Genomic DNA, 27,100 nt, shown 5'->3' with positions numbered 1-27,100 from the left:
AGTCGCCGTGCTGCGAAGGAGGAGTGGACACGACGCGGTTCACGTTTCACCGTGCGCAACCGCGACTCCTTACATAGAGCATCATTCCATCATGTTGTCGCGCTGATGTGAAATTCTGAGAGTGAGTGAATCGCTCAAATTCACACATATTTCATGGTAGTCTTTTTCTTAGAACAGCCATGGCCTTTATACATTATGTATATACACAAATATAAAGTAATATATGTGCTGTACATTACTATGAGTAAGAGAGTAAAAAAATACTTTGTAAACTGTCAACTTAGCCTCCTTCCGTCCCATTCAGCACCCGACTACAGGGTGGTTTCCAGCTGTAACCTGGAGGCATTTTTTTACCCAGTTTTTACAACAGCTCGTCCTCCTCAGTACTTTGTCCACTTATTGCTTTTGGACCACCGGGTCTTTGGTTTCTACGCACAGCAGCCCTTCTTCCTGCCACCGTCTGCCTCCAGTTTCACAGAGTCCGTCATGCAGCTCAGCAGCTTCTCCCTGTGCTGCGTGGTGGAGAAACGACAGCTTTCGTCTGCGTTCGTTCGTTCGTACGTTCGTTCGTTTCTCACGCACTTTTCCCCACAGCGACAAAGAGCAACATCAACAGACAAAGCGCTTTAGACACACACACATACACGGAACTATGGACGCACAGCTTGTGGGTGTGACACCACCATGTTGCTGGTTCACATCCCTCCAGTAGCTCCTATAGGAGTGACATTCAAACAGCAAATACATCGATGATCATAGCAGATGGTGTTGGACTCATTGATGGAGCTGTCAAGAGATCAGGAGAGAAGTGGCTCTCAAAAAGATGGGTTCGAGACCCTTCTTCAATGCGGGAGGGATTCAGCAGCTCTGAGGGACACAGGGAGCTCGTTCCACCGCATCAGAGACAGAACTGACGGACTTTGCATGTCGAATCCCACCGGGGATTAAGCAGCCGGCCAGCTACTCAATCAACAAGCCAATTTTACCAGGGTAAAATTGGGCTTGAGCAGTTCACAGAGTGTGATGTCTGCTCTTGAGAAAGAGATGGTCAGTGGAGGGGGGTGTGGTGGCACAGAAGGTTTGGCTGGGTCCTGCTCTCTGGCAGGCCTGGGGTTCGAGTCCTGCTTGGAGTCCCGTCCTGGGTGTGTCCCCTCCAGCCCTGTGCCCTGTGTTGCCGGGTTAGGCTCCGGTTCGCCGCGACCCCGCTTGGGACAAGCAGCTTCAGCCAGTGTGTGTGTGTGAGAGAGAGAGAGAGAGAGAGAGAGACGTCAGTGTGACGATGCTTTTGGCACTTTGGGGCCTAAATTTGCATGAACTGGAAAATTCTATGAGAAATGTCACTTGGTCCTACAAAACATCTCATTATTCACCATCATTTATCTGACTCGTGTACAATGATTTACCGCGCTTTTGCAGCAGGGTCATACTGTGTCAGTTGAGGGTATGTTCCCTGATCAGGGGCCCGAATCCAGGACGTTCTGGTTGCGCCCCCAGCTGACCCTGCTGTCCTCCTGCACTCTGGACACGTAGTGTAGTTCATGTCCCGTGTAGAGCAGGTAAAGCAGCCCACTGCTCTCCCACAACCCCGCAGCAGGTCAACCCCACACTCCCTTGTTCGGGTTCGAAGCTCATACCCAGCCGAGCGCTTGACCAGCTGCCGTGGCAAACGCCTGCTGCACGCCGACGCCGTCTTTAGCGCTGACCTCCAAGTAGACCATGTTCCTGTCTTCGCACCAAGCCCGCGCCTCCTCACGGCTCACCTGTGGACAGAGGTGGGCTGAAAAGGCGGACCGAAGGGTCCCGGAAACCGAGACCACCGGGGCACTGGCGTTATACCCCTCGCGCTATCAGTAAAAGTGACGTGAGCCCTGAACTCAGAGGGTCGCAGCACTTTCTGACACCCAAACAATTACAGTTTCACAAATTTACTAAAACTCAGGTGTACAGATTTACAGGTGTTCCGGTGTACCGTCGTTCCGGTTTACAGGTGTTCTGGTGTACAGGTGTCGCTCGGTGCAGCCTAACCTGTCTGTCCTTAACGTCGGTCTTGTTCCCTAGAACGATGAAGGGTAAGCCTGCGTCTGACGTGCGGCTCTGGTCCAGGACGCTCTGCCTCCAGCTTTCGAGCTCGACGAAGGTGTCCCTGTCCGTCAGGTCAAAGGTCAGAATGCAGCTGTCCAGCCCCTTGTAGAACACGGAGACCATGGAGCGGAACCTCTCCTGAGCCCCGGTGTCCCACAGCTGCCGGAGAGAGAGCGTGTCTGTGCCCAACGTCACCGCACCAAACGCTGCCGTGCGTGTGTACGAGTGTGTGAGTGCGCGGGCGCGTGTGACTGAGTGTTTATGTGTGGGTGTGAGTGTGTGTGTGTGAGATGCAGCTCAGGGTGGAGCACCTGTAGCCGCGCTGTATGTCCCTCCACATTTACACTCTTGTGCTGGACACTGGCTCCCAGGGTGCAGCGATAGTCCTCGTAGAACACGTCGTGGATGTACCGGTGTAAAAGGGAGGTCTTTCCCACCCTGCGAAACACGGTACAGAGCACAAAGTGACCATTTCTGGACGGTTGGGCTGACAGCAGGAGAAAGGTAATGTCAGCGAAGAAAGGGAACCACTGTGTTACCTCATGCGAGGGATAGCTTGGTAACCATGGTAACGCAGTGCCACTATATCAGTGCTGGCGTGTCGGAAAGCTGCGGCCATGCTGTGAGTGGACTTCCTACCCGAGTGCTCCAAGAATGACGATCTTCAGGTCTGTCTGCCTCATGGGAACCGGCACTGGGCTAGACCACGGCAACCACGGCAACCACGGCGACCACGGCACCACGGCTTCGTCTCGCAGTGCTGGAAAGGACCGGTCGGTTACGACTCTCAAAGTGCAAACAGTTCGGTAAAGCAGGGGTGTCAAAAACCAGCGCTGGAGAACCAGAGATGTGCTGAACCTCTTCAGACCTCCTCGGACAGAGGGGTCACGTTCGGCACGGTGGAGACGAGCGTGAGGACCGGTCACTTCCGTGGCCGAGCTCATTGTTCGGTGGATCTTTGCATTCCATTACCAGTCAACGAGAGTCGAGGAGGTCGTGCAGCGGAGCTTCAGCTGGGACAGACAGGTCCAACAGGACAAGGGCCAGGTGCGGTCAGTCACTACCTACCCGACCAATCGTGACCGTCCATCACTTGATGGAATGAATACCTCCCCCCTGCTGCCAATGAAAGGTTCCCACCCAAAGTACCGACACCTGCGGTCAAGTGAACTTCACACATCCAGCTAGTGGCACGTGTGTGACCACAACCGCAGCTCACGTTCTACAGGACTGCGGTGCGCTGCGGCGCGTCGAACCCTCGGTCAGTGGACGTTAGAAGAGCCAAAGCGGACCGAGAGAAGCCTTCGGAAGCACTTAGAACCGCCATTTCCCGTGCTCGATGTATTTGCTTTACTCACTGTCTCCTCGCACCCGGAACCCACAACGTTCTCCTGTCCTTCTCGCTCTCCACGTCCACACGTCTCGTTGTCCCTGGTGCTGCTCAGACAGGCCCAACCGTTCGCTATGCTACGCCCGCACGAGCGTGTGTGCGCGGAACTGCTGCTTCCTCTTGCTTCCCCCTCGAACCCTGTCGTTGGGCAACTCCTTCACTGCACTGACTCACTGCAGCGTCCTCCGTGTCTCCTGCTCACGCTGGAGCTCTGCCGCACGTGACACACGCGCACCGCTCGGTCGCACGAGTCCGTCGACACCCTTCGGGTTGACTCGCGCTCCGGCGTGTGAGGGGTGCCCCCGTGCCCTGGGTTCGAATCCAACCGCGCGCGTCTGCAGGGTGCGTGTTGCCCCTGCGAGCTGGTCTCTCGAAACTCTCCACAGGTGTCACGCTTTTTGTCTGCGAGGCGTGATGGTCACCTACCGCAGTTCGGAGTTTGTTTTCTCGCAACCATGGAAACCGCAACGTGGCAGCCGCTCTCAGGGAACCGCATGGGGCCCAGCCAGCTAATTGCGCAAGGACGCACACGCGGCGCACAAACACGCGATTATGTCACCGGTTCAAGTCGGCCTGCTGATCGCACCCCCGCACCCACCCCCGCCCACTTCCCTTCCTCATTCTGCTCAACGTTGCTCCGCTTGGGCTGTCACCATGTGCTTGTCTCATGTTACCGGGGGCATTTGCCATGAATCGAATGGTGTTTGTGTGTGTGCGTGTGTGCGTGTGCGTGTGCGTGTGCGTGCGTGCGTGCGTGCGTGCATGCGTGTATCTAGCTGCTGCTCGCCAGCAGTGTAAGACGACAGACTCCATGGGAAAAGAAAGAATACGCTGGCCAAGTTACGACAGCGCCCTTACAGTCCATTCCAGCACCTGCAGGGGTCACGAGGGGAGCTCCTGCTGTCCCTGCTGTCCCTGCTCTTGCTTGTTTTATTTTAAATTGCCCGCCTCTCAAACCGCTTTCGTTCACGTTCGTGTCCCGACACGTATCGTATCTCCACGAAGCGCTGCTGCGCCGACTCTCTCTCTCGCTTCTCAGACCCCCTGGACACGTCGCCACCGGAAGACAAAGTAGCTTCAACACGGGACCCAACAAAGAGAACTCAGCCGATGGGTGGAGACGCACTCTGTGGCAAGAGCGTGTCCTGTCCTGTCCTGTCCTGTCCTGCCCTGCCCTGCCCTGCCCAGCTTCTTCACATAACTCACCCTTTCAGCAACGGGTCAAGAACCCAGAGACGTCCACCAGGTGGGGCACCAAGCGGCCTTTTCCTGGAGGCTGGAGCAGGGCGGCCATGTGGGACACGCTCGCTCCTCCTGTCTCTTGAACGGGCACTTGCTGCGTCCTTGTCTCCTGCTGTCTCCTCGTCCAGCCGACGTGCCCGTGGACATCGGGTGGTCACGCTCTGTTCAGGTTCTCCCGTCATCGACGTTCATTCATAACGGAATATTCTTGCCTGACGTGCGTTTTGGACTAAACGAACGAAGAGCTTTAGAAAGAGACATTCTTAGTTCGTTTTTACGTGTGTGTATGATCAGGCACTTTTCTCCAAAGCGCATTACACTGTTCATGTACCCACAGCTACACACTCAGCTGGCTAATTTTACTGGAGCCCTCCAGGTAAGTACCTTGTTCGAGAGTACCAGAGCCGCAATTCGAGCCTATGACCTTGGGGTCCGAAGGCAGCAGCGCTACCAGCTGTCTCTGTTACGGAGAGCGGTACGGCGCGGTGCTCCGACACGCTTTTCGCCCCTTCCCCCTCCTCTCTTTTCACACCTTTACGCATCGGGTTCCGACGCAGTGCTTTGCACTGCGTCCTCCTCCGCAGTCCCCCCCAGAAGGGACGCCCCCAAGAGGAACGGCACCCTTGGCGGAAGCCGTTCGAAAAGGGGATCCGCCATCTTCCGTCACGGTCGCCAACACGCCACGAACGCGTTATTGATGCTGAGATACAGCGCAGGGCAGCGCCGGGCATCGCAGGGCACCCTTCCCTGCCACCACTGAGCTCTTTCACTCTAATTGGGGGTGATGAGCTCTTGGCAGTTGGCTCCGACCTCTCGCGACACGTCCGGCTCTTTGGCCAAACGGCCGCGGAGGCGTCGAACCCGAGCGGCGAGCAGCAGCTCCTCCGTGAGCCGAGCCCTCCTGGCGAGGGCCTCGCGGTGGCCGTGCGTGTGAAAGAGGGATTAGAACCCATCTCTCCCTCGCCGCACTCCTTCTTGCGGCGACGCCAGGAGCCCGACTTCCAGTGGAACAAAGTGATCCAGGTGGCTCTGAACTCCGGTGAACTTCAGGATGTAACAGGCACCCCCCCCAGCCACGCCCCCAGCCACGCCCCCTGCCCCACCCCCAGCCCCAGCTGTTATCCAATGTTCCTTACAGGGGGCACGTGCCGACTGTGTTTGCGTGCATGCGTGTGTGTGTGTGTGTGTGTGTGTGTGTGTGTGTGTGTGTGAGTGCGTGCATGTGAGAGAATTCATGAGCAGCGCAAAGCGTGAAAGACAAACACAGCAGACCTCAGGCACAGATTGGCTGTACTTTTGGTAGGATTACCATGGTCCATTACCGCACTCATGCCTTGGAGGGCGAAGTTTAGCTGTTTCATTTAACCTTTAGTATCCATTACATCTCAATACATAGTTGGGAATTATTAGTATGGCTTCTAACTTTTTACGTTTCATTTTAGAAATGACCTCCTCACTGGTCCTTCTCAAAAGGGGGGCTTTTTAACTACACTTTTACTAAGTGTAAATGCTGTAAAGACACTGAGTCGGGACACTGGATCTTCTTGGCGGACATGGTGGCCTCCATCTTCGGCTTGATGTCCTGTCAGAAAGATATTAGAGACAGTATGTCGCTGTTCAGAGGTTAGAGCACTGATTTGCAACAGGAGGCACAGAGGGTTCGAATCCCACCGCCTGCTGCGATACCCTTGATCGAGGTACTTACCGTGCACTGATGCAGTAAACAATACAACGCTCTTTGAATGGCGAAATCAGTGTAAGATGGTCAATGTATGAAAAGCTCTGGTCGTAAGAGGCCTTGGAGAACGGAACGGGCACTCAGTCTGCTACCTGTGTGTCGCCCACCGGGAGGGACGCTGTAGACGCTCAGCTGGGCTCAACTTGCAGTGTGTATCTGCGTTTGGCCACATGCGGTCACTCGTGGTCACTCCAAAGAAGGCCTGCTGACACTTAATGAAAAATAAGGAGCGCTATGTGGAAGCGGCTGGGGGACAGAGCCCAGGAAGGATAATTATGTAACGGAAAGCACAAGTTCCGTGTTCGAGCGTAAATCACCCGAGGGGCGAGACGTGGAGCGAATCTCGAGCTCACGGAAGATCGCGAGTCCGTCGTTTCGCCGCTTTTCCGCACGACTTGTTGCTTCACGCGAACGATGTGCGGCAAAGGGCTGCGGAGCAAGACACTAGATCTTGGCGCCGCTCATTCGACAAGCTCTTGCATTGACTCGTAGGGACGGGGAGGGTTGGGGGGGCGTTATGAGACGAGCCGGCGAATGACCTGGAGGAAGCTCGGGAATTCCAAGCTCAGCGATTATGAAAGGGAAAAAGACATCGTCGTTGATCCCAAGGAACCTGACAAGACACGTCGCTTCGGCCGAGTCTTAAAGCAGCCTTGAAAAAAATTCGAGAGGAGAAATGATACAAGAGGCTGCGGATCTGGAAACTGCGTAACACAAGTGTGTAAAGTGAGTAGACTGAGGTGCTCATGTGTTGCTTTAGGAAACAGACGCACTGGAGCCATTTGTTTCTTCTTCTTCTTCTTCTTCTTCTTCTTCTTCTTCTTCTTCTCCGACAGCAGAGGGACACAAGAGCGCACGGGTAGAGACGGCTCCCGAGACAACGCACGTATGTCCACGCACGCACACGGAGGAAGGTGTCAAGGTCACAAGGTTGCAATATGCCACAGGTGTGATTGTGCAGAAGGGGGTCCGGACATTCCGCACTTCCGCTGAGTGTTCGTGGAAATGAAAAGTTAATTTTCTGAGAGAGGCATGTAAAACGCTTGAGATGAGTCACTTGTGATAAGATACGGCTCTCCTGCACCGGAACCTGCGACAAACCTTTCATTTGTCTCCATCTATTTCATTGTTAAAGCACAGCTCACATTCTTCTTAGATGATGTTCCGGTCCACACTCTACTCTGACCTACTCGGCAAGGAAAAGTATTTTAAAGTTGAGCTCCGCCAACATGTTCCCCCAGCAAATTCTTCCTTCTTCATCCTTGGGAACCCTCTTAAATCCCACAATTCTTTGCTTGGAGAGAGAGCTACTGGAGTTCCATTTTTTTTTACTTCTCCGCACATTTTTCTCAGTACAAGTGATTTAATTTTATTTACATTTATCAGACGCTTTTCTGCAAAGCGACTTCCAATGAACTCTATGTAGTGTTATCAGCCCACACACCTCATTCACCGTGGTGACTTACACTGCTAGATAAACTACTTACAAGGGGTCACTCCTCCATACATCGGTGGAACACACACACACTCTCTCTGTCACTCACACACTATGGGTGAACCTGAACAGCATGTCTTTGGACTGTGGGAGGAAACCAGAGCACCCGGAGGAAGCCCACACAGACATGGGGAGAACACAAACTCCACACGGACTGAGGGGGGGATCCAACTCATGTCCTCTCACACCACCCAAGGCGCTGTGAGACAGCGGCGCTACTCGCTGTACCTTTGTGCCGCCCACTTTGTTTTGACATTTACATGTGCATGACTGCTGTCTGGGGTTCGAGTCCCGCTTGAGCTGCCCTGTGACAGACTGGCGTCCCCTCTGGGGTGTGTCCCCTCCCCCTCAAGCCTTATGCCCTGTGATGTTGGGTTTGGCTCTGGTTCACCGTGACCCCGCTTGGGATAAGAGCTTCTGGTGTGTGTGTGTGTGTGTGTGTGTGTGTGTGTGTGTGTGTGTGTGTGTGTGTACTGGCATGACAGTTCTTAAGATTTATTTATTTATTGCATAAAGACGTTACTTGTCGGAAATGATGAACGGAGACATTTTTACCTGTCGAGTTGGACAGTGTGTGGAATCAGACACCTTTGGTGGGCTGCTAATCCATTCTGACCCGTGGGAAAAAGAAAAAAGTGTTTTATGTTTTTAACGTGTTTTATGTGAAAGTTTAAGCTGATTAATATAGGGTTCGCCTTGTTTTTGGGGTGATAACATATATTCCTTACTCCTGACCTAATGACCTGAAGTCCAGGAGGTCCTGCCAAAATGGTGCAAATTGGGACCCCCAGCTGCTGAAGTCCTGGACATAACAGCTGTTTCCATAACCGTTCTTCTCTCTGGAAATTCACTCTGAGGAGACCTGGAGGAGCAGCTCAGCAGCTACTGTCCCGCTGTCCCACCTCCCTGTGACTTGCCCTCTAGAGACACCACGCCTGCATTTGGTCGCCGCTACAGTCCTCCCCTGATGCCAATGGTCCGGGTGAAGACTCCTGACCTGAGCTCTCCACCCCCACCACCTCACTGCCCAGCCTGTCTGTGTCTGCTGGCCAGCTGAGGAGAGAGCTGGGGAAACCGCGCAAGCAAGCAAGGCTGTGGGACCTGATGGCTTCGTCCCAGGGTGCTGAAGACATGTGCAGTAACTTGTACTTTTTACTCCAGGTAACTATTTTGTATAGCCTAGAAATTATTTGTGGTCCTTAATATGTGTTAATCTTTCAACCTTCAGTATACACTCACCGGCCACTTTGTTAGGTACACCTTGCTAGTACCAGGTTGGACCCCCTTTTGCCTTCAGAACTGCCTTAACTGTTCGTGGCATAGATTCAACAAGGTGCTGGAAACATTCCTCAGAGATTTTGGTCCATATTGACATGATAGCATCACGCAGTTGCTGCACGTTTGTCGGCTGCACATCCATAATCTCTCTTTCCACCGCATCCCAAAGGCGCTCTATTGGATTGAGATCTGGTGACTGTGGAGGCCATTTGAGTATAGTGAACTCATTGTCATGTTCAAGAAACCAATTTGAGATGATTTGAGCTTTGTGACATGGCACATTATCTTGCTGGAAGTAGCCATCGGAAGATGGGGACACTGTGGTCATAAAGGGATGGACATGGTCAGCAACAATACTCAGGTAGGCTGTGGCGTTTAAACGATGCTCAATTGGTACTAAGAGGCCCAAAGTGTGCCAAGAAAATACCCCCACACCATTACACCACCACCACCACCACCAGCCTGAACTGTTGATACAAGACAGGATGGATCCATGCTTTCGTGTTGTTTACGCCAAATTCTGACCCTACCATCTGAATGTCACAGCAGAAATCGAGACTCATCAGACCAGGCAACGTTTTTCCAATCTTCTCTTGTCCAATTTTGGTGAGCCCGTGCGAATTGTAGCCTCAGTCTCCTGCTCTTAGCTGACAGGAGTAGCACCCGGTGTGGTCTTCTGCTGCTGTAGCCCGTCTGCTTCAAGGTTTGACATGTTGTGCGTTCAGAGATGCTCTTCTGCATACCTCGGTTGTAACGAGTGGGTATTTCAGTTACTGTTGCCTTTCTATCAGCTCAAACCAGTCTGGCCATTCTCCTCTGACCTCTGGCATCAACAAGGCATTTTCGCCCACAGAACTGCCACTCACTGGATATTTTCTCTTTTTCTTTCTATTCTCTGTAAACCCTAGAGATGGTTGTGCATGCAAATCCCAGTAGATCAGCAGTTTCTGAAATCCTCAGACCAGCCCGTCTGGCACCAACAACCATGCCACATTCAAACTCACTTAAATCACCTTTCTTCCCCATTCTGATGCTCAGTTTGAACTTCAGCAGATCGTCTTGACCATGTCTACATGCCTAAATGCATTCAGACGCTGCCATGTGATTGGCTGATTAGATATTTGCGTTAACCAGCAGTTGGTGTACCTAATAAAGTGGCCGGTGAGTCAATATGCTAGTTTGCCCAATAAAGTTCTTGTCAGAGCTCAGCGACTGATGCCCTTTGGTGCAGCGTCCCTCCCTGACAGAGGGATACATGGCTGTCCTACCATGTGCAACAGGAGGATACTGTTACTGGCATTAGGGCTTAAGACAGAACACTTTCATAACAGCACAAATATCAGTACGGCTTTTACATTCCCAAAGGATCCAGGAATGTTTTGGTAGGCAATGGGCTCTTCATACACGTCTGTAAAACAGGTTTACAAACCCCTGTACTGACGTGTTTACAGATCTGTTTACAGACCTTTTCACATCATGGAGTAAATGAGGCAAGTGGATCCAAGTGTGCCACTCGAAACTACAGACCAGGTCGCCAAGCACGACAGCAGACCGAGCGTGATACTGGCGTGCACCATAAGACTCGGTGATGACCGAAACCAAGTTATTTCTTATCATACCAGACTTTCTTGGTCCCAGGTGTGTTCACCCCTAGGGTTGAGCGAGAACCTCAGGGTACCCAGGCAATGCAATAAAGGAAGACACAGCATCCCTCTTCCATGGGTGTCTCCTCATACTGGTCTTCAGCAACACGAAGACGCCACGCCTCTTTGGAAAGGTGCCGAATTGTGGAATTCCACCACAAAGAAGGGTCGAGAATGTCGCACGGTGGTCCACAAAGAAATCACCCAGGGGTTTGAGAGATGAGTCAGCTGATGAGTTGTACTGATGGACACAGAATTCGAGAGGATGCCAGAGACGCGGATCAGCTGATACCTCTTTGTAAGCTAGAGCTGAGTCGAAACTGCTCTCCTCTGGTCACGAAATGGTGTGCTGGTGCCTCCTGAGGATGAGGATGGCTTCTATACTCACAATCGCTGACTGACAGAGCTTAACTGTAGCCCTTCAGATGGACAGTTCACACCTAATACCTACTAAAGCAATAAGTTAGACCTCCAGTGCTTAACCTTGTCAAAGACATGAAGAAACGTGTCATTGCACTTCACAGCAGCTCCCCTCCTGGGCTCCTCAGCGCATCTAGGTATTATATTTCATCGCCCCAAGCGGCATTTAAATTAGTCTCGGCTTTTGAAGCGCTGAGCACTACGTATATACACCCGTTTCTGGAGACTTCTTCATAACTGCCTTGGTATGATATGTAATCAGTTTGGATTTCAGTGACTGTGTTCTATTTTGTATAACGCAGGACCATGAGAAATAATTACAAAAAGAACGAATAGGTTCTTCTGCTGCACAAGCTTTCAGACATGTTTTTCAAAACACTCAGCAGAAAGTCCCACCTGGCAAAAATGTTGTCCGAAAGAGACAGAACCACAGCCGTGCTTTGTAGAGCGCATTAATAGTACGACATTTACATTTGTTTATTTAGCAGATGCTTTTCTCCAAAGCGACTTCCAAGGAACTCTATGTGGTGTCATCAGCCGCTCCGACTCATCACTTTAGAGGCAGAAATAGAATTAGTTTTTTATTTGACAGTTGCATCAGTTTTCAAAGGAAATATAATTGTAATAACTGCTGTCCTGTCCAGGGAGTACTGCTGCTCCGCCTTGGGACCAATGATTCCGGAACAGGCTCCAGACCCCCACGACCCTGATCAGGACAAGTGGTTAATGGAGATGGATGGATGGATGGATGGATGGATCAGTATAACTGTAGCAGAATAATTGTCTAAACTGCTAGTATCAGAAAATCAATCATGGATTTTTAGCATAAAATATATATTTTAGATTATTTTTAATATATAATACTATACAGACTTTCAAGTGAGCATGCTGATACTATGTATCCTGAACATTCAACATTTCTAATGAATAATTATAGTGAAAAATACATTGCTTTCTATACTGCCTTAACTTAACAATAATAATAATAATAACAATAATAATAATCATCATCATCATCATCATCATCACAAGCATATAGAAATCAGTGTGCCTCTCTTGTGCATTTGGTCACGAGTTTTCACGCACCGATGTCATACTGAATGTCCTCCCTGGCAGCAAACCTCGGGAAACAAGCTTGATGGATCTGTGCTCTTCGTCCTCATCGCTGCCGTCCTCTTTGCCTTTGTCTTCTTCTCCGAGCATCGACGTGCGGAAGACAGCAATGACCTCCCGGTAAGCTCTGGCACCTTACTCCAGTTCGGTGTAAAAAACATGGCTTGTTTCCGCTTGGGTCGGTCATAAGCTCCTTACATAAGAAAGGAAAACAGTAGGATAATGTACCGTTGGAACCCAAGTACAGCCCAAGTGCTGGAACAAAGAGGTGAAAAGCAAGAGTGAAAGAAAGTTAAAGTGTTCTGGCACAGGCGTAAACAAGGTAACATTCTGGCACAAATACAACAGAGGTTCAGAGCCAGAAAAATGGGAGACGGAGGATCGAGTGTTTCTGGCATAAGTGGAAACAAACAATAAAGATGCTGAATAATCAGACACACACACACACAAATTTTCCAGAGAGAAACTTTCAGAGTTTTCCATGGACAGCACTTATTCCTTCACCGCTGTTTTTTCTCACGAGTGACTTACGGTGTTGACACACACACACACACACACACACACTGGTTCGCCCTTTTGTGCACCAGGGTCATTTTTACTCGGTCAGTTCAGGGTACGTACCATGATCGAGGCATCAGGCAGCGGGATTCGGGCACAGGTCCTTCAATTGCAAGGTGATGCTTTAACTACCACGCCCCCCAGTGGCCCCACCAGCTCCCTAACAGGATTAGACAAACATGGTGACCGTTGTCCACATATTGGTGTATTATCCGTGTGTGTCTTTAGCAAACCATCCTTATTCGGGGCCTTTTGTTCGCACGCCGTCGTGTCACACGCTATACAATTACTCGCACGCGCAACAAGTGGCGAAGGACACACAAAGACACTTGACGCAAGTTTGATCCATTTAGAGAAATGATCCTGCACGAGAGAAGAGCGCAAAAATACACGAAGAAGAGGCGCCAAAGGATCGAAGGATCCGGCTCACTGGAGCTTCCGAAGCTGCCGTGAGCACAGCGAGAAAAAGGTCCACTACTTGCTCCCGCGGGAAGAAAACAGGTCGTCAGTAATTCCGAGCAGCTGCCCGAGATCGCAAATCGGCGAAGAGCTGGCAAATGTCTTGAAAAATTGTTGCCTGTCAAGTGTGATTAAGATGTGAGCTCCTGCTCATGAATGAGTTATGTCATAAATCATCAGCTCGGCCCACCACGCGAAGCTGTCTCGTGGCGCAACGTACCGCGGTGCGAGGAGCACCATTCGTCCGTTTCGGTTCCGTCTCCTTCCCTCCGTGGGTTCGGCGCTCCGCTCTCCTCTTCGCCATCCCTGCGTTACTCCCCAGGTGCCGTGTTCTCCGCCCCCTGCGTCGCCTCTGTTTTACCGGGGTGCGGCGCAATGTGGGACGAAGCCTCCGAGCCGGTTCGTGGATCGTGGAGTTTGACCGAGGGTTCGGGTTCAAGCTTCTGCCCGGAACAGGAGAAGCGCAGAAACGGGCAAATCGTCGTTTGTGGCTCTTATGCTGCCCGGCCTCTGCGACCCGACTCTGCGGAGACGGTCTGAGCTGAACGTAAGGGGACCGCCTGTGGTCTCTGGTCCTCCGCTCTCTGTTAAGGGTAGAGCAGGGACAGGGACAGGGAGCAGGATGGGAACATGGATGGGAACAGGGACGGGAACAGGGAGCTGTAGAGAAAAGCTCCTGACAGGCTTACTGAGCTCTAAAAACAAATACTGATTCAAATTTCTGCCACACACACACACACACACTTACCCCAGTGTAGGGGGGGTCCTTTCATAGCCCGCAAGGCTTTTGGGGACCTCCCAGCATCTTTTGCATGAGCACTTGGGCCTGGACCACTGCTCTTCCAGAGCGTTTTGGTCTCTTGGGACAGTGAGGCACCTGTTGCCAAGTTTACTAGGGTACAGCTTCATTTACCTTTGACACTTAATTATCCTTTTATACTGGAACGACACAGTCACTGTACAGCAAGTTGCATTTATTTCAGTAAAGAAAACATCTTAGTGGCACATTTTAGGGTAAGACTGCAGCAGAACTTGAACAGTTTGTCACACACAGCTTGTGTATGTGACACCACCACGTTGCTGGTTCACATCCCTCCAGTAGCTCCTATAGGAGTGACATTCAAACAGCAAATACATCGATGATCATAGCAGATGGTGTTGGACTCGTTGATGGAGCTGCCAGGAGATCAGGAGAGAAGTGGTTCTCAAAGAGAGGGGTTCGACACCCTTCTTCAAGCATTGTGGGAGGGATTCAGCAGCTGTGAGGGACACAGGGAGCTCAGCACCACATCATAACCAAAATTTAAAACCTTTGTGTTTCTCATGTTAGACCCTTGTGAGTGGGACCACCACCAAGCAGTGCGAGGAGAAGAAGGAGCTCAGCGCTTTAATGTGTCACGAGTCTCGAAGGAACCTCATACCGGCGCCATCATTCACAGTATTGACTCTGTTCGTTTTCCTCCTTTCCTCTTCATTTCTCTCTCAGCGCGCAGATCACACGGGACGTCACAGAACGACACGCGGGACGACATGACCTCCGGCATACTTGACATAACCACGGCAGGACGCTTATGTTCTGCTCACGGCCTGTTGGCCGACAGCTCCAGTGCGACTGCGATTTTGGGGAACTGAACATAATTAACACCGGACGTCGGCGTTTGACGCACCGTTCTACTGAGCTCTGGCTGAAGGACACGTGAGGCAAATGAGACGAGACACATTGATTGTCCAATCGACGCAGGAATCTTTAATTAAAGTGAGGCGTGTTGCCCGACTTCTCGTCACGCCTGTAGGCGTGTGTCACGTGTGGCTGCGCACAAGTACCAGCCGGCTCCGCAGCTCCACGCTCACACACCTGTGAGTTCAGGGGGTGGGGGGCGAGTGTATGACTGGAGGTGTGAGGACGGTGACAGAGCACACGTGGGGGAGGGAGGGAGGGAGGGAGGGAGGGAGGGGTCTTCAGCGACAGGATAGCTGCGGGGGGGGGGGGGGGGGGGCGGTGTTACTGTGTTACTCTTTTCTTTAGAGGCAGACTTCGTTTTTCACGCTTTGATCTGTCACTCTCACCCCCCCCCCCCGCGTTTTGGACGTAACTCCTAACTGCACATCGCAGCATTTCCATTTCGGAGAGGAGAGGCATCAAACAGCCAGTCGCCCGACACGGGCCTCGAACCCACAGCGCTGAGAGCAGGAGGCTCCGACAAGGTGTGCGTGCGTGTGTCCACCTTGCCCCTCCTCGCTCCCTCGTCCCTTGACTCTGTCACGTGTCCCCGGAGACCAGTGGGCTTACAGCCCAAAAGCTGGTTACAGCGTTCGCTGGGTGAACATGGGATCGCTGTCCTCACAACTACCGGCCCTTCTTCATTGCTCACTTTACTGGGGTTCCAAACTCACTCATTAGTGGTCAAAGTATGGAAGGCTTTTGTCTCGAGGTGGACAGTGGACATGCAGTGGACACCTTAGGACACACTGAACCCTCTCTACCGGACTCACTACGGTATTTCACCGTGTTCTCGGTAAGACTTTGCAACCCCACTCCTCCCATTCACCCTTTGGGGGAGGGGGGGGGGGGGGGGGGTCCTGTTAGCTCCACCCACTCTGTGCCCCAGGAAGTCCTTAAAAGGAGAGGAGCCACGAGTAGGTGTATAAACCCCCGTCCACGGTCCCTCGGCACTGTGCACGCACACACACACGCACGAACACACACACACACACACGCACGCACACACACTCGCTCACACACACGCACGCACTCACGCCCAGGCGCACACGCACCTTGCCAGCAGATCCGCGGCGGCACCGGACACTCGGCTTCCCGACACCGAGCCCAGGCATGAGAGCGGTTCCGCCAGCCGGACCCGACGCCCTGCAGGGGGCACGACGCCGACACCGGCTCCAGGAGAGGGGTCAGTGGGGCAACAAGCTGGAGTTCATGATGACCGTGGCCGGAGCCATCATCGGTCTGGGCAACGTGTGGCGCTTCCCGTACCTGTGCTACAAGAACGGCGGAGGTGCGTATTCCTCGCCGGGGGTCGAGCCGCTCTCTCTGGTGTCTCCCGGCACGCGAGTGGAAACGCACCTATGTTTTGAAACTTTTGCACAGCACGTGTGTGTCGGCACAGTAAGAGGCGTCTTTCTCCGTGGCTGTCTCGCCGTGCGGTGCTTTCTGGTGGGAATCCAGCGGTGGGAATGCAGTAGCGGGGCTCCTTCGTGTGGCCCTCTGGCCCCCCACACAGAAGCCCATAGAATCAGGGTTCTGTTGGTGAAGGTCCCCAACATCTTACGGGGTGAAGGCAGTAAGCTGGTAGTGTAAATGACGGTAAAGGAGACCCGGGAAAGAGTCCCTCCGGACTCTGATCGTGCTCTTCACCATGAGTGCAGTCCCAGGCCCGAGGAGAGCGAGGGACCCCGGGGAGCACGGGCTGCGTGCGGTAGACCCGTTCGGTGGCTCGATTCCCGCCGGTTCCGGTTGCGCTCGGCTCTTTGCGTCCCAGAAGAAACGTGTCGCTGTCCAGCGTCGTCGCTGCACCCCACCTGCTCCGGGAAAGTGCACGTTCACACCGTTTAAGTCATAACGAGTAAGAAAAGCACGCGCCTCCACGGTTATTCATTACACACGCGACGCACGTCGCTCAGCGCTATGCTCTACACGGCCCGGCAGGGGGCGCGGCGGTGCTCGCCGCGTGGACAGGCGCTCCTCTGACCGCTGCGGACGCACGAGGGACGGGTCCGATGCCTCAGCCGTCTGCCCTCCGGAAGCGTCGAGGGCGTTCCTAGGACCCCCGAAGGGTCCTTGACGACGACCGGCTTCGCTCGGAGCCCGAGTGACACGACCTTCCCCCGAAGGCGCACGCCATCCCGAGAATGTGCTGGAACAATATTCTGCTGCGAGCGGTCGCCGTAGCAACGTGCATGCGAGCCGCATGTAGAAAGCGTGTTCAAACCGTGTCCGTTGTGTCCCGCAGGGGCGTTCTTCATCCCCTACGTTGTGTTCCTGTTCACCTGCGGAATCCCCCTCTTCCTCCTTGAGACGGCTCTGGGGCAGTTCACCAGCCAGGGGGGCATCACCTGCTGGAGGAGCATCTGCCCCCTGTTCGAAGGCAAGAAAAGTGTCGCTACTGTCACGTTCCGCTGCGTTGCGACACAAAGCACCGTTCAGCTGGACATTTAAAGTGAACGGTACCACGGTAATGGGCTCCCGAAGCCGAGCTGCTGTCATTACCATGTGCAAAAGTCCAACAAATGGTTCAGTGGTCCAAGCACAGACGGGTAGACTGACAAAGGTCGTTGTGTGTGTCTCTCCGTCCGTCCCTCTCTCTGTCTGTGTCTCCGTCCGTCCGTCTCCGTCTCTCTGTCTGTCCATCTATCCGTAGCACTGTCCGTACATCCATCTGTCTGTCCGTCCGTCCCTCTCTCTGTCTCTCTTTCCATCACTATATCTATCTGTCTCCCTGTCTGTCTGTCTGTCTGTCTGTCTGTCCGCCCCACTGCGTCAGTACCCAGTTTTTCCCTTGTCTCTGTTTCCCTGAGCAGGGACTCTGGGAAACTCCAAATACAGTTTATGAAATAATTTCCCACATTTAAAAAGTAACAAACGTCATGACGTTCGAACCTGAGAACACGACTCCACCGGACCGGTGAAAAGTCCACTTTGACTTGTTATTGTCGCTCCTTTTACTCGTCTCCCTTGTTGTCAAAGGTCACTTTCGGTCTCAGATGTGAACGTGTTCTCGGTCGGACCGTGCGGGTCCTGTGAACCCTGCTCTGACCGCACCCCCACCCCCTGCCCCACCCCCAGGGATGGGCTACGCCAGCCAGCTCATCGTGTTCTACGGCGCCATCACCTACATCATCATCCTGGCCTGGTCCTTCTTCTACCTCTTCTCCTCCTTCAGCCCGGAGCTGCCGTGGGCCAGCTGCGGAAACTACTGGAACACAGGTACGAGCGCTGGGCCGCGCTGGGCCGCGCGTGGCGCCGCTGACCCTGAGCGGATGCTGTAAAAAGGACCCCGGTCTGCCGGCGGGTCAATGAGCGCAAAGGTGAAGCTGTGGCACCGCACAAAGCCCGGCTGTGACACACGTGCGCCGTACTACGGGTAACTGTCCCACGATCCTCCGCTCCGTGCGCTGATCAGCCTCGTCACCTGTGTGCTGTGAAAGGATACAGGTATAAATATGTTTGTGCGTTTCTAAGGAGTATGAAGGGGTCCCGATGTGTGACAAAGGTCGCGCTGCTCATGTCATCGACGTGTCTCTCCTGTTTCAGCTGCCTGTGTGGACTTTGACAAACGGAGCGAAATGTCCAACTGGACGGTCCCACCGAACGCCACTCTGCCGGTCATGGAGTTCTGGAAGTAGGTAGAGCGCGAGGTGCGCGGAGCAGGCGGCTCCCCGGGGCCTCTGCAGGGGCGCCCCTCCCCCCTCTCCCCCCTCTCCCCTCTGAGTAGCTCAGCCTTTCCCAGCAGGTTCTCTGTGTTCTCAGCGGACGAGTCCTGAACATCTCTGGAGGCATCGAGGAGCCAGGCAGCGTGCGCTGGGAGCTCGCCCTCTGTCTCTTGCTCTCCTGGACCATCTGCTACTTTTGCGTGTGGAAGGGTGTGAGGTCCACCGGCAAGGTGAGAGCCCCGGCTAGGCATGCATGTTGTCACGGCAACCGTGTGAGGGGAGCACTGAGGTTCGAGACCCCGGGATCATTTCACGTTGTCCGCGGATCACAGGCCCTTGAATGGATAGGTTAATTGCTGGACACTGGGTACGCAGACTGATGGATTCGTCGGTTGATTGATCGATCGGCTGACTGGTTGATTCATTGATAGTCGGACGGATCGATCAATCGATCATTGAGTCAGATCACGTGTGTCTCTCGGGTGTCTCTAGCTCGCGCTTCATGGTTTCTCACCCCCACATGGGGTGGTGTGTGCGTTGTTCCCGGAATCTGCTGGAGCCCCTCTCCCAGCTTTGGGGTCACAGCCCCGAGTGCTCCTATTACCACTGGGGCCGCCCTGGACTTCACCTTCCACATCCGTTCCGATTCTTCCTTCAGCCCTTGGTTCTTCTCGATCTTCTCATGCTCCTTCTTTCTGATATTGCTGTCATTTGAGGTTGCTACATCTATCACAATTGCCCTATTCTCCTCCTTGTTGACCACCACTATGTCTGGTTGGTCGTCCAGCAACTGCTTGTCAGTCTGGAACGTGAAGTCCCACAGGACCTTGGCTCTGCTGTTTTCAACCATTCTTCCTCCTGGATGGAGACTAAGCTCTGCCTCGTTCTCCTCTCAAAGTGAACTATGTCCACAGACCTGTAACCACACAGCCTGGAGAATTTCACATGAGTAAAAAATCTCCTGGATGCACTGAAGGTTCCGGAAGAGTTTGCGCCTGTTCAGCATTCCAACAATACTGGGCGCATCTCCTCCTTCAGAGCTTGAGATAAGTTCCAGAAATGTGACGGAAACGTCCAAGGCTCTGACTGCCGTCGCCACACGCTACCGGGTCCAGTGAGACGAGCTCTCGGGAGCAGAAACCCGAGTCCCGGCAAGACTCTGCCATGACTCCAGCGTAGCTGCTGGCGACCGCTGTCCCTCTGAACGCATTCCTAAAAGTGGAATTACACCGAGACGCTTGATTCTAAGACTTTAAAATATCCCAGGGCTTCAGAGGGATGAGGAGCTCGGCGCTCAAGAGCACTAAGCACTTTTTAATTTCCTGTGTGAGTCCAAGAGTGCGCGAAGGAAAGGTCACGCAAAGTGCTGCCCCACGCGGGTTCGACCGTCACCGCGACCGCGTGCTTCTGCAGATTCCCTACACGCCAGCGCGATCGTCTGAAGACCTATGAGTGTTGATCCATATGGCTCGTCCGCATTTAAAACTCCTGCACTCGAGGGGTGAGGCATCCACTTGCAGTCCTCCTGTGGACCTGACAGAGATGTTTGTCTTCCTGCTTTCCCATGGACAGTGTTCTGGAAGACCTTCTGCTTTTTCTGCTGTTTGCTGAGGAGACATTTGCTAAGCTAGATACAGCAGGTGTCAACGAAAGCACTGCCTATCCACTCTAGCACGTGCCCTTCGGATCTGTTCTGGACAAGGAGGTCGACCAGTTGCTGGAATGTGAACTGAGAGCGCTTCCCTCTGTCCCTCTCCACACCCCAGGCGTCCTACTTCACGGCCACCTTCCCCTACGTCATGCTGGTGGTGCTGCTGGTCCGAGGGGTCACCCTGCCGGGCGCTCTGGACGGCATCGTCTTCTACCTGTACCCCAACCCCAGCCGGCTAGCTGACCCCCAGGTAGAAGCCTTCTTCTCTTCACTCTTACCTTCACCACCACCAACTCTAACAAAGTATTTAACGGTAAATACGGACATTTTAGCAGGGGATGTGGGTTATCTACCTTTCTAAAGAGGACAAATTGGCTCGTGTTCCCCAGGCACTGCACCTCTCCTTGTCCATTTGAGTCCGACACTGTTGCTCAAAGCACCTGTGGACACTCAGGTCCTCGTGTATGTCATTCCTGCCATGGTCCAGTTAATATGTGTACTTACCCATGAGCCAGTGCAGCGGTGTTGATGGGGCCCCTCGTACTAACTTGAACGTTGTGTCTGAGGAAGGTGTGGATGGACGCTGGCACTCAGATCTTCTACTCCTACGCCATCTGCCTGGGCTATCTGACGTCTCTCGGCAGCTACAACAAGTACAACAATGACTGCTACAAGTGAGTGTATTGCCCTCGGAGTGTATTCGCCTTGGAGTTCAGCAGGTCTCTCCGACATCTTCCCCTCAGCAGCACCTTGAAAGGTCCTCCACAAACCTGCATCCTTTTTCTGGCTCCTGCCTTCTGTGAGCAGAGAGCGGTTCGCTCCGATAGCCGAATCACCGACGGCCAGAGAGGTGCCGTTAGCCGGGCCACGCGATCGATTTCCTGGCCTTCTCTCGCTTCCCACCGCAGTGCTTAGATCACATCCATCCCCAAGTACCTTCATCAAGCTTCGCCATCAAGGTTCAGCAGTTCAAACTCAGAGTCCCTTCTAAGCACCAGTTACTCTGTTCATCTACTGTAGGTCAGCTGTAGAAGACCAGGTCATCAGGGGCGCCGCTCCATAATTCGTACATGTTGACATTGACCTGGAGATGTTCCACAGTTGTATCACAGTGACGTGTGGAGAAGCTCTGGTGTGACCTGGGCCTCCATTCACACGGGAGCTGTCCTTCTGTCCCCGTGTCTTCGCCTGTGTCACGTGTTTTCCAGGCATGTAGGGAAGGCTGCCCGCATGTGAGATTTCGCACAGGTGCTGCAGGATCGTTGAAACCGTAGCTCAAACACACGTCTCGGTGGAATCGAGGCTTGGCTGTTGTCTCCGCCACTGGCGAGTAACTGTGTGCCGCTGCTCTGCTCACAGGGACTCCTTCTACCTGTGCCTCCTGAACAGCGGGACCAGCTTCGTGGCCGGATTCGCCATCTTCTCTGTGCTGGGCTTCATGGCCCGGGAGCAAGGAGTGGACATCTCTCAGGTGGCCCAGTCAGGTCAGTGAGCACTGCACGCGCGCCATACGTGCCATACGTGCCACACACAAACCACACGTCTCAGTTTGTGATGTAGACATTTTCTATGTTATCATTCCAGTTGGAATTTAAACAGGAAAGAAACACGGGTCTGCAGGCAGTGCTGCCCTACGAGCGCTCCGGTTGCCGCACTCACTCCGCCTCCTGTGCCTATTCCTGCTGTGGCTTAGTTCCGCAAATCAGATCGGTGGGGGGTGGGGAGGCCTTCGCTGGCTTCGCTGGGGCAGGTCTGCTCTGCTTAAATCCTAGGTAAATTTACCGTGTTTACCACTTGATTGGTAACTCGAGAAACAAAAAGCACTAATTCGGCAAGAAACAAGTGGAGGTATGCAGAGGAGTAAACGGGGGACAGAGGGGACATATTTGAGTGCTGAAGACAAGGTTTGGGCTGCAATAAAGAGACATCCCTACATGACTGCTTGATGAAACCCGGGGCAACGTTGTTGATTCGGGGCGGTGTTGATTCGCTCACTCTGCGAAAGGGAATGAAGAGGGGAACCAGCATCCCGAGACTGACGGCGATCCTGGCTTCCACACGGTTACAGCGTGACCTTTGACAGATGAGCACCACCAAAGCATTAAGGGCTTTGCAATGTGTGCCAGGATGTTGAAGCTGTGCCATTCTTTACTGCGGTCAATGCGCTGCTACCTACGATGTGGTCGTGCTTTGCGTTACTGTAGTTATACTCCCAGCATCGTTGTCGTGAAATCGCTGAAACGCAGCAGGAAGGGAATTTGGAGCCCCTGAGGGCGACACTGGAACGGGTTCCTGTGGCCCCAGCAGAGATGGCACTGCTGCGATATCCCAGAGTCCCAGGAAACACATCCTGCGTGAGGAATCCATGAGTATTAAGGCACTGATCCTGGCCAGAAGTGTTGCCAAAATTTCTGTCCAAAGAAGACTGAATCTTCCTGAGCGATTTCAGCTCTGCTGGTAGCCAATACTCGTGTCTCATTTTTCCGTATTTCAGGTCATAGTTCTTGTGACTCCGATTTGTCTGCCAGCGAACGTCATCAGACGGACGCAGACATCACACAGGGACACAGGATTGTGACTCGGGTTTATGTTACTCCCCTGAATGCCACCAGTGGTACAAAAACAGAAGTGGTCCCAGGACGGAGCCCTGAGGAACCCCACGTTTCCCGGACTTACAGGAATTGAGTATTCGCTCAGAACAGTCCCTGTACGAGAGACAAACCATTGGTGCTCAGTGTTGGAGGGTGAGGGCGGGGGTTTCGTACTGAAGGCAGCGCAGGGCTCCGAAAACAGGGATGACAAAGTAACCGCGTCCACTGGTTCCGCAGCCGGGACCGACCGCCTCTCCCTCATTTCGATCGTAGCGCGGGAAGACAGCGAACACTTTACGCACTTTCGGTGCTTTGGCGGCAGCGGAAAAGGCCACACTGTCGTTTAGCACCTTGCAAGTACGCAGAAACGTTAGGCACTCCAAGAGCTCGACTTTTTCGAACATTGGCGTTGCCACTGAAGGAGCGTTGTCCATCGCTGGTAAGAACGCCAAACTCGAGCGCCGGTCTCGCTGCGTCCACCTCGGACAAGGCCCGAGAAAGTGACGCTTTGAAGGCGCGAAGATGTCCTCACTAAGCCCTGCCAGGGAATTCGAGAGCCCTTCGGCGAGGACGGCACTTAGCACACTGCGTCTGTGCTTTTTGACAAGTGAGCTCCTCCACTCGCAGTCCAGCACGTGTCGAGTTCGCCGCCGGTGCTCCTCGGACGAGAGCGTAGCAGACGATTCGATAACCCACTCGATAACCGGTGCCCCGCTGCTCCGCAGGCCCCGGACTGGCGTTCATCGCGTACCCGCGGGCCGTCGCCAAGATGCCGGTGCCGCAGCTGTGGGCCGTTTGCTTCTTCATCATGATCATCCTGCTGGGCATCGACAGCCAGGTGCGTCTCCCGTGCCTCTTCCGTCACGCACCCCCTTCGTCCTGCGCTCCCATCGACCTCGCCGGCATCGCCCTCACAACCTTACGCCCTCCTGTCTCCCGGCGCCAGTTTGTGGGTGTCGAGAGCCTCATGACCTCCGTGACGGACATGTTCCCCACGCTGATCCGCAGAGGTTACCGCAGGGAGCTGCTGCTGCTGCTGCTGTGCTCCGTGTGCTTCCTGCTGGGGCTCCTGCTCGTCACACAGGTGAGGGCAGCGCTCCTCACACACCTGTGGCTGTGACACGCAGCGCTCCTCACACTGCTGATTTATTCATTTAAACTGATATATATCTATATGTAAATGTATATGTATATATAATGTACATAGTGTATATATACACACACACACACACACACACACACACACACACACACACACACACACACACACGCTCCCCAAGAATGGAAACCTGAGCACCCGGAACAAACCACCTCCCGGACGAGCCGTCCTCCCTGCGGTACAGATCCGAAGGACACGGAGGACAGGCAGGACAGGCAGCAGAGCTGCTGGACGCAGAGCAGCACGGCGCTGAGCTCTGTGTCTTGGGGGTCTCCAGCAGCGAGGCCCAGTTGCCCCCCCAGGGTGCTACCCTGGATAAAGGCAACCCGGGCTGAAGCTGGGCCTCGCAGCAGCGCAGGTGACCGTTCCTAAGTCAAGGCTCTCGCTCTTTACTCTACCGATCGTCGAGCGTGCTGCACGTACACCCTTCCGTACCCTGTTTACCGGAGCTGGAGAGCATTGTCGTTCTTCCCGGTCTTAGGGTGGCCTGTACCTCCTGCAGCTCTTTGACCACTACGTGTGCAGTGGGGCCACCTTGCTCTTCCTGTCCATCTGCCAGAGCATCTGCATCGGCTGGGTGTACGGTAAGGGACGGCCGAGGCCCCCCGCACCTCCACCCGGACGAACCTGGTGTCCGTTCGTCCACAGCTGTGTGTCTGATGTAGGCGCGGACCGTTTCTACGGCAACATCGAGAACATGATTGGGTACCGACCCCGAGCCCTGGTCAAGTACTGCTGGCTGTACCTCATCCCGGTCATCTGCACAGTGAGTGACGTTCGGCCCGTCCCCCGTCCCCCGTCCCATCCCGTCTCCGGCGGGTATCCCCGGGTCGACGAGCGCGGCTTTGAGAAACCACAGTGTCGCCGCAGACAGGACAGATGCTGCCGCTGTACCGCGGTGCGGCACTGGGCTGAACTGTTTCCGTGAAGAAGAGAGCTACTGTGACAGCGAAATATAGGAGGACGGTGTTTTCATTATTCATTTAGTAATATTTCTTATTATTGCTATTGTGGTGAAGCGTTACTGGTCGATCTTTATAACCATTTGTTTGGTTTATACTGCTGCGCTGAGTCACTTATTAAACTAGGAGTTTTTCATTAATAAATCTCTCGTTAATGAAAAACTACGGGTTTAAGTGATGCGGTGATGAGTTCATGAAGGTGCCGTGGAGGAGAGCAGCATGTGGGTGTAACAGCCAACAGCCTCCTTTCACACACACGCGGTCTCACAGTCTCTCCCTCCCACAGGGGACCTTCATTTTCTCCCTGGTCAGACACACTCCTCTGAAGTTCAACAAGAGCTACTCGTACCCAGGCTGGGCGTACGCGCTGGGCTGGTTCCTGGCCGTGTCCTCGCTGTCCCTCATCCCGCTCACCATGCTGTACAAGGTGGCCCGGGCCCAGGGGACGCTGTGCCAGGTGGGTACATCCTGCTGCGGACAACGAGGATGCTCAGAGCAAGATGCTGCCCACATTGGGACATGCTGGGACACTCTGGGACAAAATGGGACACAGTGGGTCATGCTAGGACATGCTGGGACACAGTGGGATACATTAGGACACAGCGGGACACGCTGGGCTCCACTTCGAAAGCAAAGAGCGGCTAGAGGCGATTGTGACGGATGATCCGCGTCGCCCCGTCGTTCTCGTCATGCTCTTTCTTTAGCGTGCCAAGCATAAAGCTGAGGACAGCGCTGCAGAAGGATGGAGCTTCAGGTGTCCATAGCGTCAGAGACGTGTACGTGACAGTGCGTGAATGCGCTCGCTTCCTGAACGTGCGCCCCACGTGTCCCCTCCGGTCTCTCAACAGCGTCTCAGCCAGGCGTGCCGGCCGAGCGAAGAGCTGCCCTCGAACCGGGAGCCCGGCAAGGAGGCCGTTCCTCTGAAGACCCGGCCCTGCTCTGAGAACGATCCCGAACACAAGTGACCGCCGGACCCCGCCTCGCGTCCACCGGCCCTTCGCACGTCCATCTCATTTGCATATTGCCCGTGCGACCGCTAGTGGGCGGTTCCATTTGTTCATCCTCGAGTCTCGCGAATTCAGCGCCACGGTCGGCCTCCCTGCGGGAGAGGAGACCGGCTGGAGATGCCGGGTACGCACCTGCGATACTAATAACAATACTACTACTACTGCTACTAATAATGCTAATACTAATAGCCCTAATAACACTAATAATAATGTGGTACATGACCGCGCTATGTGACCCTGGAGCAGATGTGCTCTGCGAGTCCTGTGTAGATTCTTACTGTCACCGTCTGAAATAAAAGAGTCACCCTCACAGTGTCCCGTGCGCTGTGTCCACACTGGTGCTCTTTACTGCCACCTACCTGCTAGGAGGGTAAACACACGTCGCGCCGCTACACACACACGGCGGAATGTTTCATGTCCTCAAGAAGTCCTCACCTTCCACTTTAACGAGACTCAAATAAGACATTTATAAAACCAAACTGAGCGCAAATGAAATTGTATCGTCTCCGCAATCCCGTCTCCAGAGCCAATCCAGCTGACACTGTAAACACTGTTGAAGTGAGCTGAACGAAGGCGGTCCCACACCGCTGCTTTTTTGGTGCTGGGAGAGTAAAGTCAGGCAGAAATACTGTAAAGACCAAGTGGAGACAGAGCGACTAAAACAGTCCAACTGGTCAACGAGCGAACGAACGGACGTCTCTCGAACCCGTTCCCTTCCTCGCCTCAGCCTACTCGGCAGCGCACCGGTTCCCACGAGCCGCACGCCTCCCGGCTCCTCCTCCTGGCAACACGGATGTTGAGCGGCGCCTCTGCGTGACTCGCTTCCGTTTTTGGCCCTTTCCGATCCCAGCTCTCACGTTACCACGGCACTGCACCCCGTCATATAACGTTTCACCTTCGCTGGGAAATACTGACGCTCTGCTCAAG

General features: G+C 53.8%; 2 protein-coding genes across 4 annotated transcripts; one reads left to right on the top strand and one right to left on the bottom strand.

Moving 5' to 3' along the window:
* On the bottom strand, window positions 1-4,734 carry LOC108931230 (ras-related protein Rab-7b-like). Of its 3 annotated transcripts, none has more exons than XM_029249769.1 (6): window positions 4,679-4,734; window positions 2,722-2,842; window positions 2,394-2,520; window positions 2,026-2,241; window positions 1,635-1,760; window positions 1-512 (listed from the first exon to the last, which is right to left on the bottom strand). In XM_029249769.1, exons 2-6 carry the CDS (start codon window positions 2,763-2,765, stop codon window positions 429-431), a joined length of 597 nt encoding a protein of 198 aa, XP_029105602.1. In that variant the 5' UTR covers window positions 2,766-2,842; window positions 4,679-4,734; the 3' UTR covers window positions 1-428. The 3 variants fall into 3 exon arrangements, with proteins under 3 accessions (XP_029105602.1, XP_029105601.1, XP_018602406.1); XM_029249768.1 differs by lacking the exon at window positions 4,679-4,734 and adding an exon at window positions 3,441-3,828; XM_018746890.2 differs by lacking the exons at window positions 2,722-2,842; window positions 4,679-4,734 and adding an exon at window positions 2,622-2,710.
* Window positions 2,764-26,131, top strand: LOC108931210 (sodium- and chloride-dependent GABA transporter 2-like). Its single transcript, XM_029247137.1, has 18 exons — window positions 2,764-2,855; window positions 5,299-5,767; window positions 12,405-12,521; window positions 13,009-13,032; window positions 16,318-16,429; window positions 17,384-17,518; window positions 18,217-18,357; window positions 18,685-18,772; window positions 18,901-19,033; window positions 20,570-20,704; window positions 21,025-21,128; window positions 21,814-21,938; window positions 23,771-23,883; window positions 23,992-24,129; window positions 24,686-24,788; window positions 24,870-24,970; window positions 25,453-25,623; window positions 26,015-26,131. The coding sequence occupies exons 1-18, from the start codon at window positions 2,764-2,766 to the stop codon at window positions 26,129-26,131; spliced, it is 2,418 nt and encodes an 805-aa protein (XP_029102970.1).
* The last annotated feature ends 969 nt before the right edge of the window (window positions 26,132-27,100 follow it).

Source organism: Scleropages formosus, chromosome 2 (genome assembly GCF_900964775.1).
Source record: "Scleropages formosus chromosome 2, fSclFor1.1, whole genome shotgun sequence".
NCBI classification, from domain to species: Eukaryota; Metazoa; Chordata; class Actinopteri; order Osteoglossiformes; family Osteoglossidae; genus Scleropages; species Scleropages formosus.
This window is presented reverse-complemented; position numbering and strand designations above follow the sequence as displayed.

Excerpts from the sequence above, each read along its gene's own strand:
- LOC108931210 (XM_029247137.1), top strand. The coding sequence starts at position 2,764 with ATGGGAACCGGCACTGGGCTAGACCACGGCAACCACGGCAACCACGGC. Across the intron at positions 18,773-18,900 it reads CCGGTCATGGAGTTCTGGAA|CGGACGAGTCCTGAACATCT; the intron begins GTAGGTAGAGCG and ends CTGTGTTCTCAG. Across the intron at positions 25,624-26,014 it reads CCCAGGGGACGCTGTGCCAG|CGTCTCAGCCAGGCGTGCCG; the intron begins GTGGGTACATCC and ends GTCTCTCAACAG.
- LOC108931230 (XM_018746890.2), bottom strand. The coding sequence starts at position 2,701 with ATGGCCGCAGCTTTCCGACACGCCAGCACTGATATAGTGGCACTGCGT. Across the intron at positions 1,761-2,025 it reads CCGACGTTAAGGACAGACAG|GTGAGCCGTGAGGAGGCGCG; the intron begins GTTAGGCTGCAC and ends CTCTGTCCACAG. Across the intron at positions 513-1,634 it reads CTGGTCAAGCGCTCGGCTGG|CACAGGGAGAAGCTGCTGAG; the intron begins GTATGAGCTTCG and ends TCCACCACGCAG.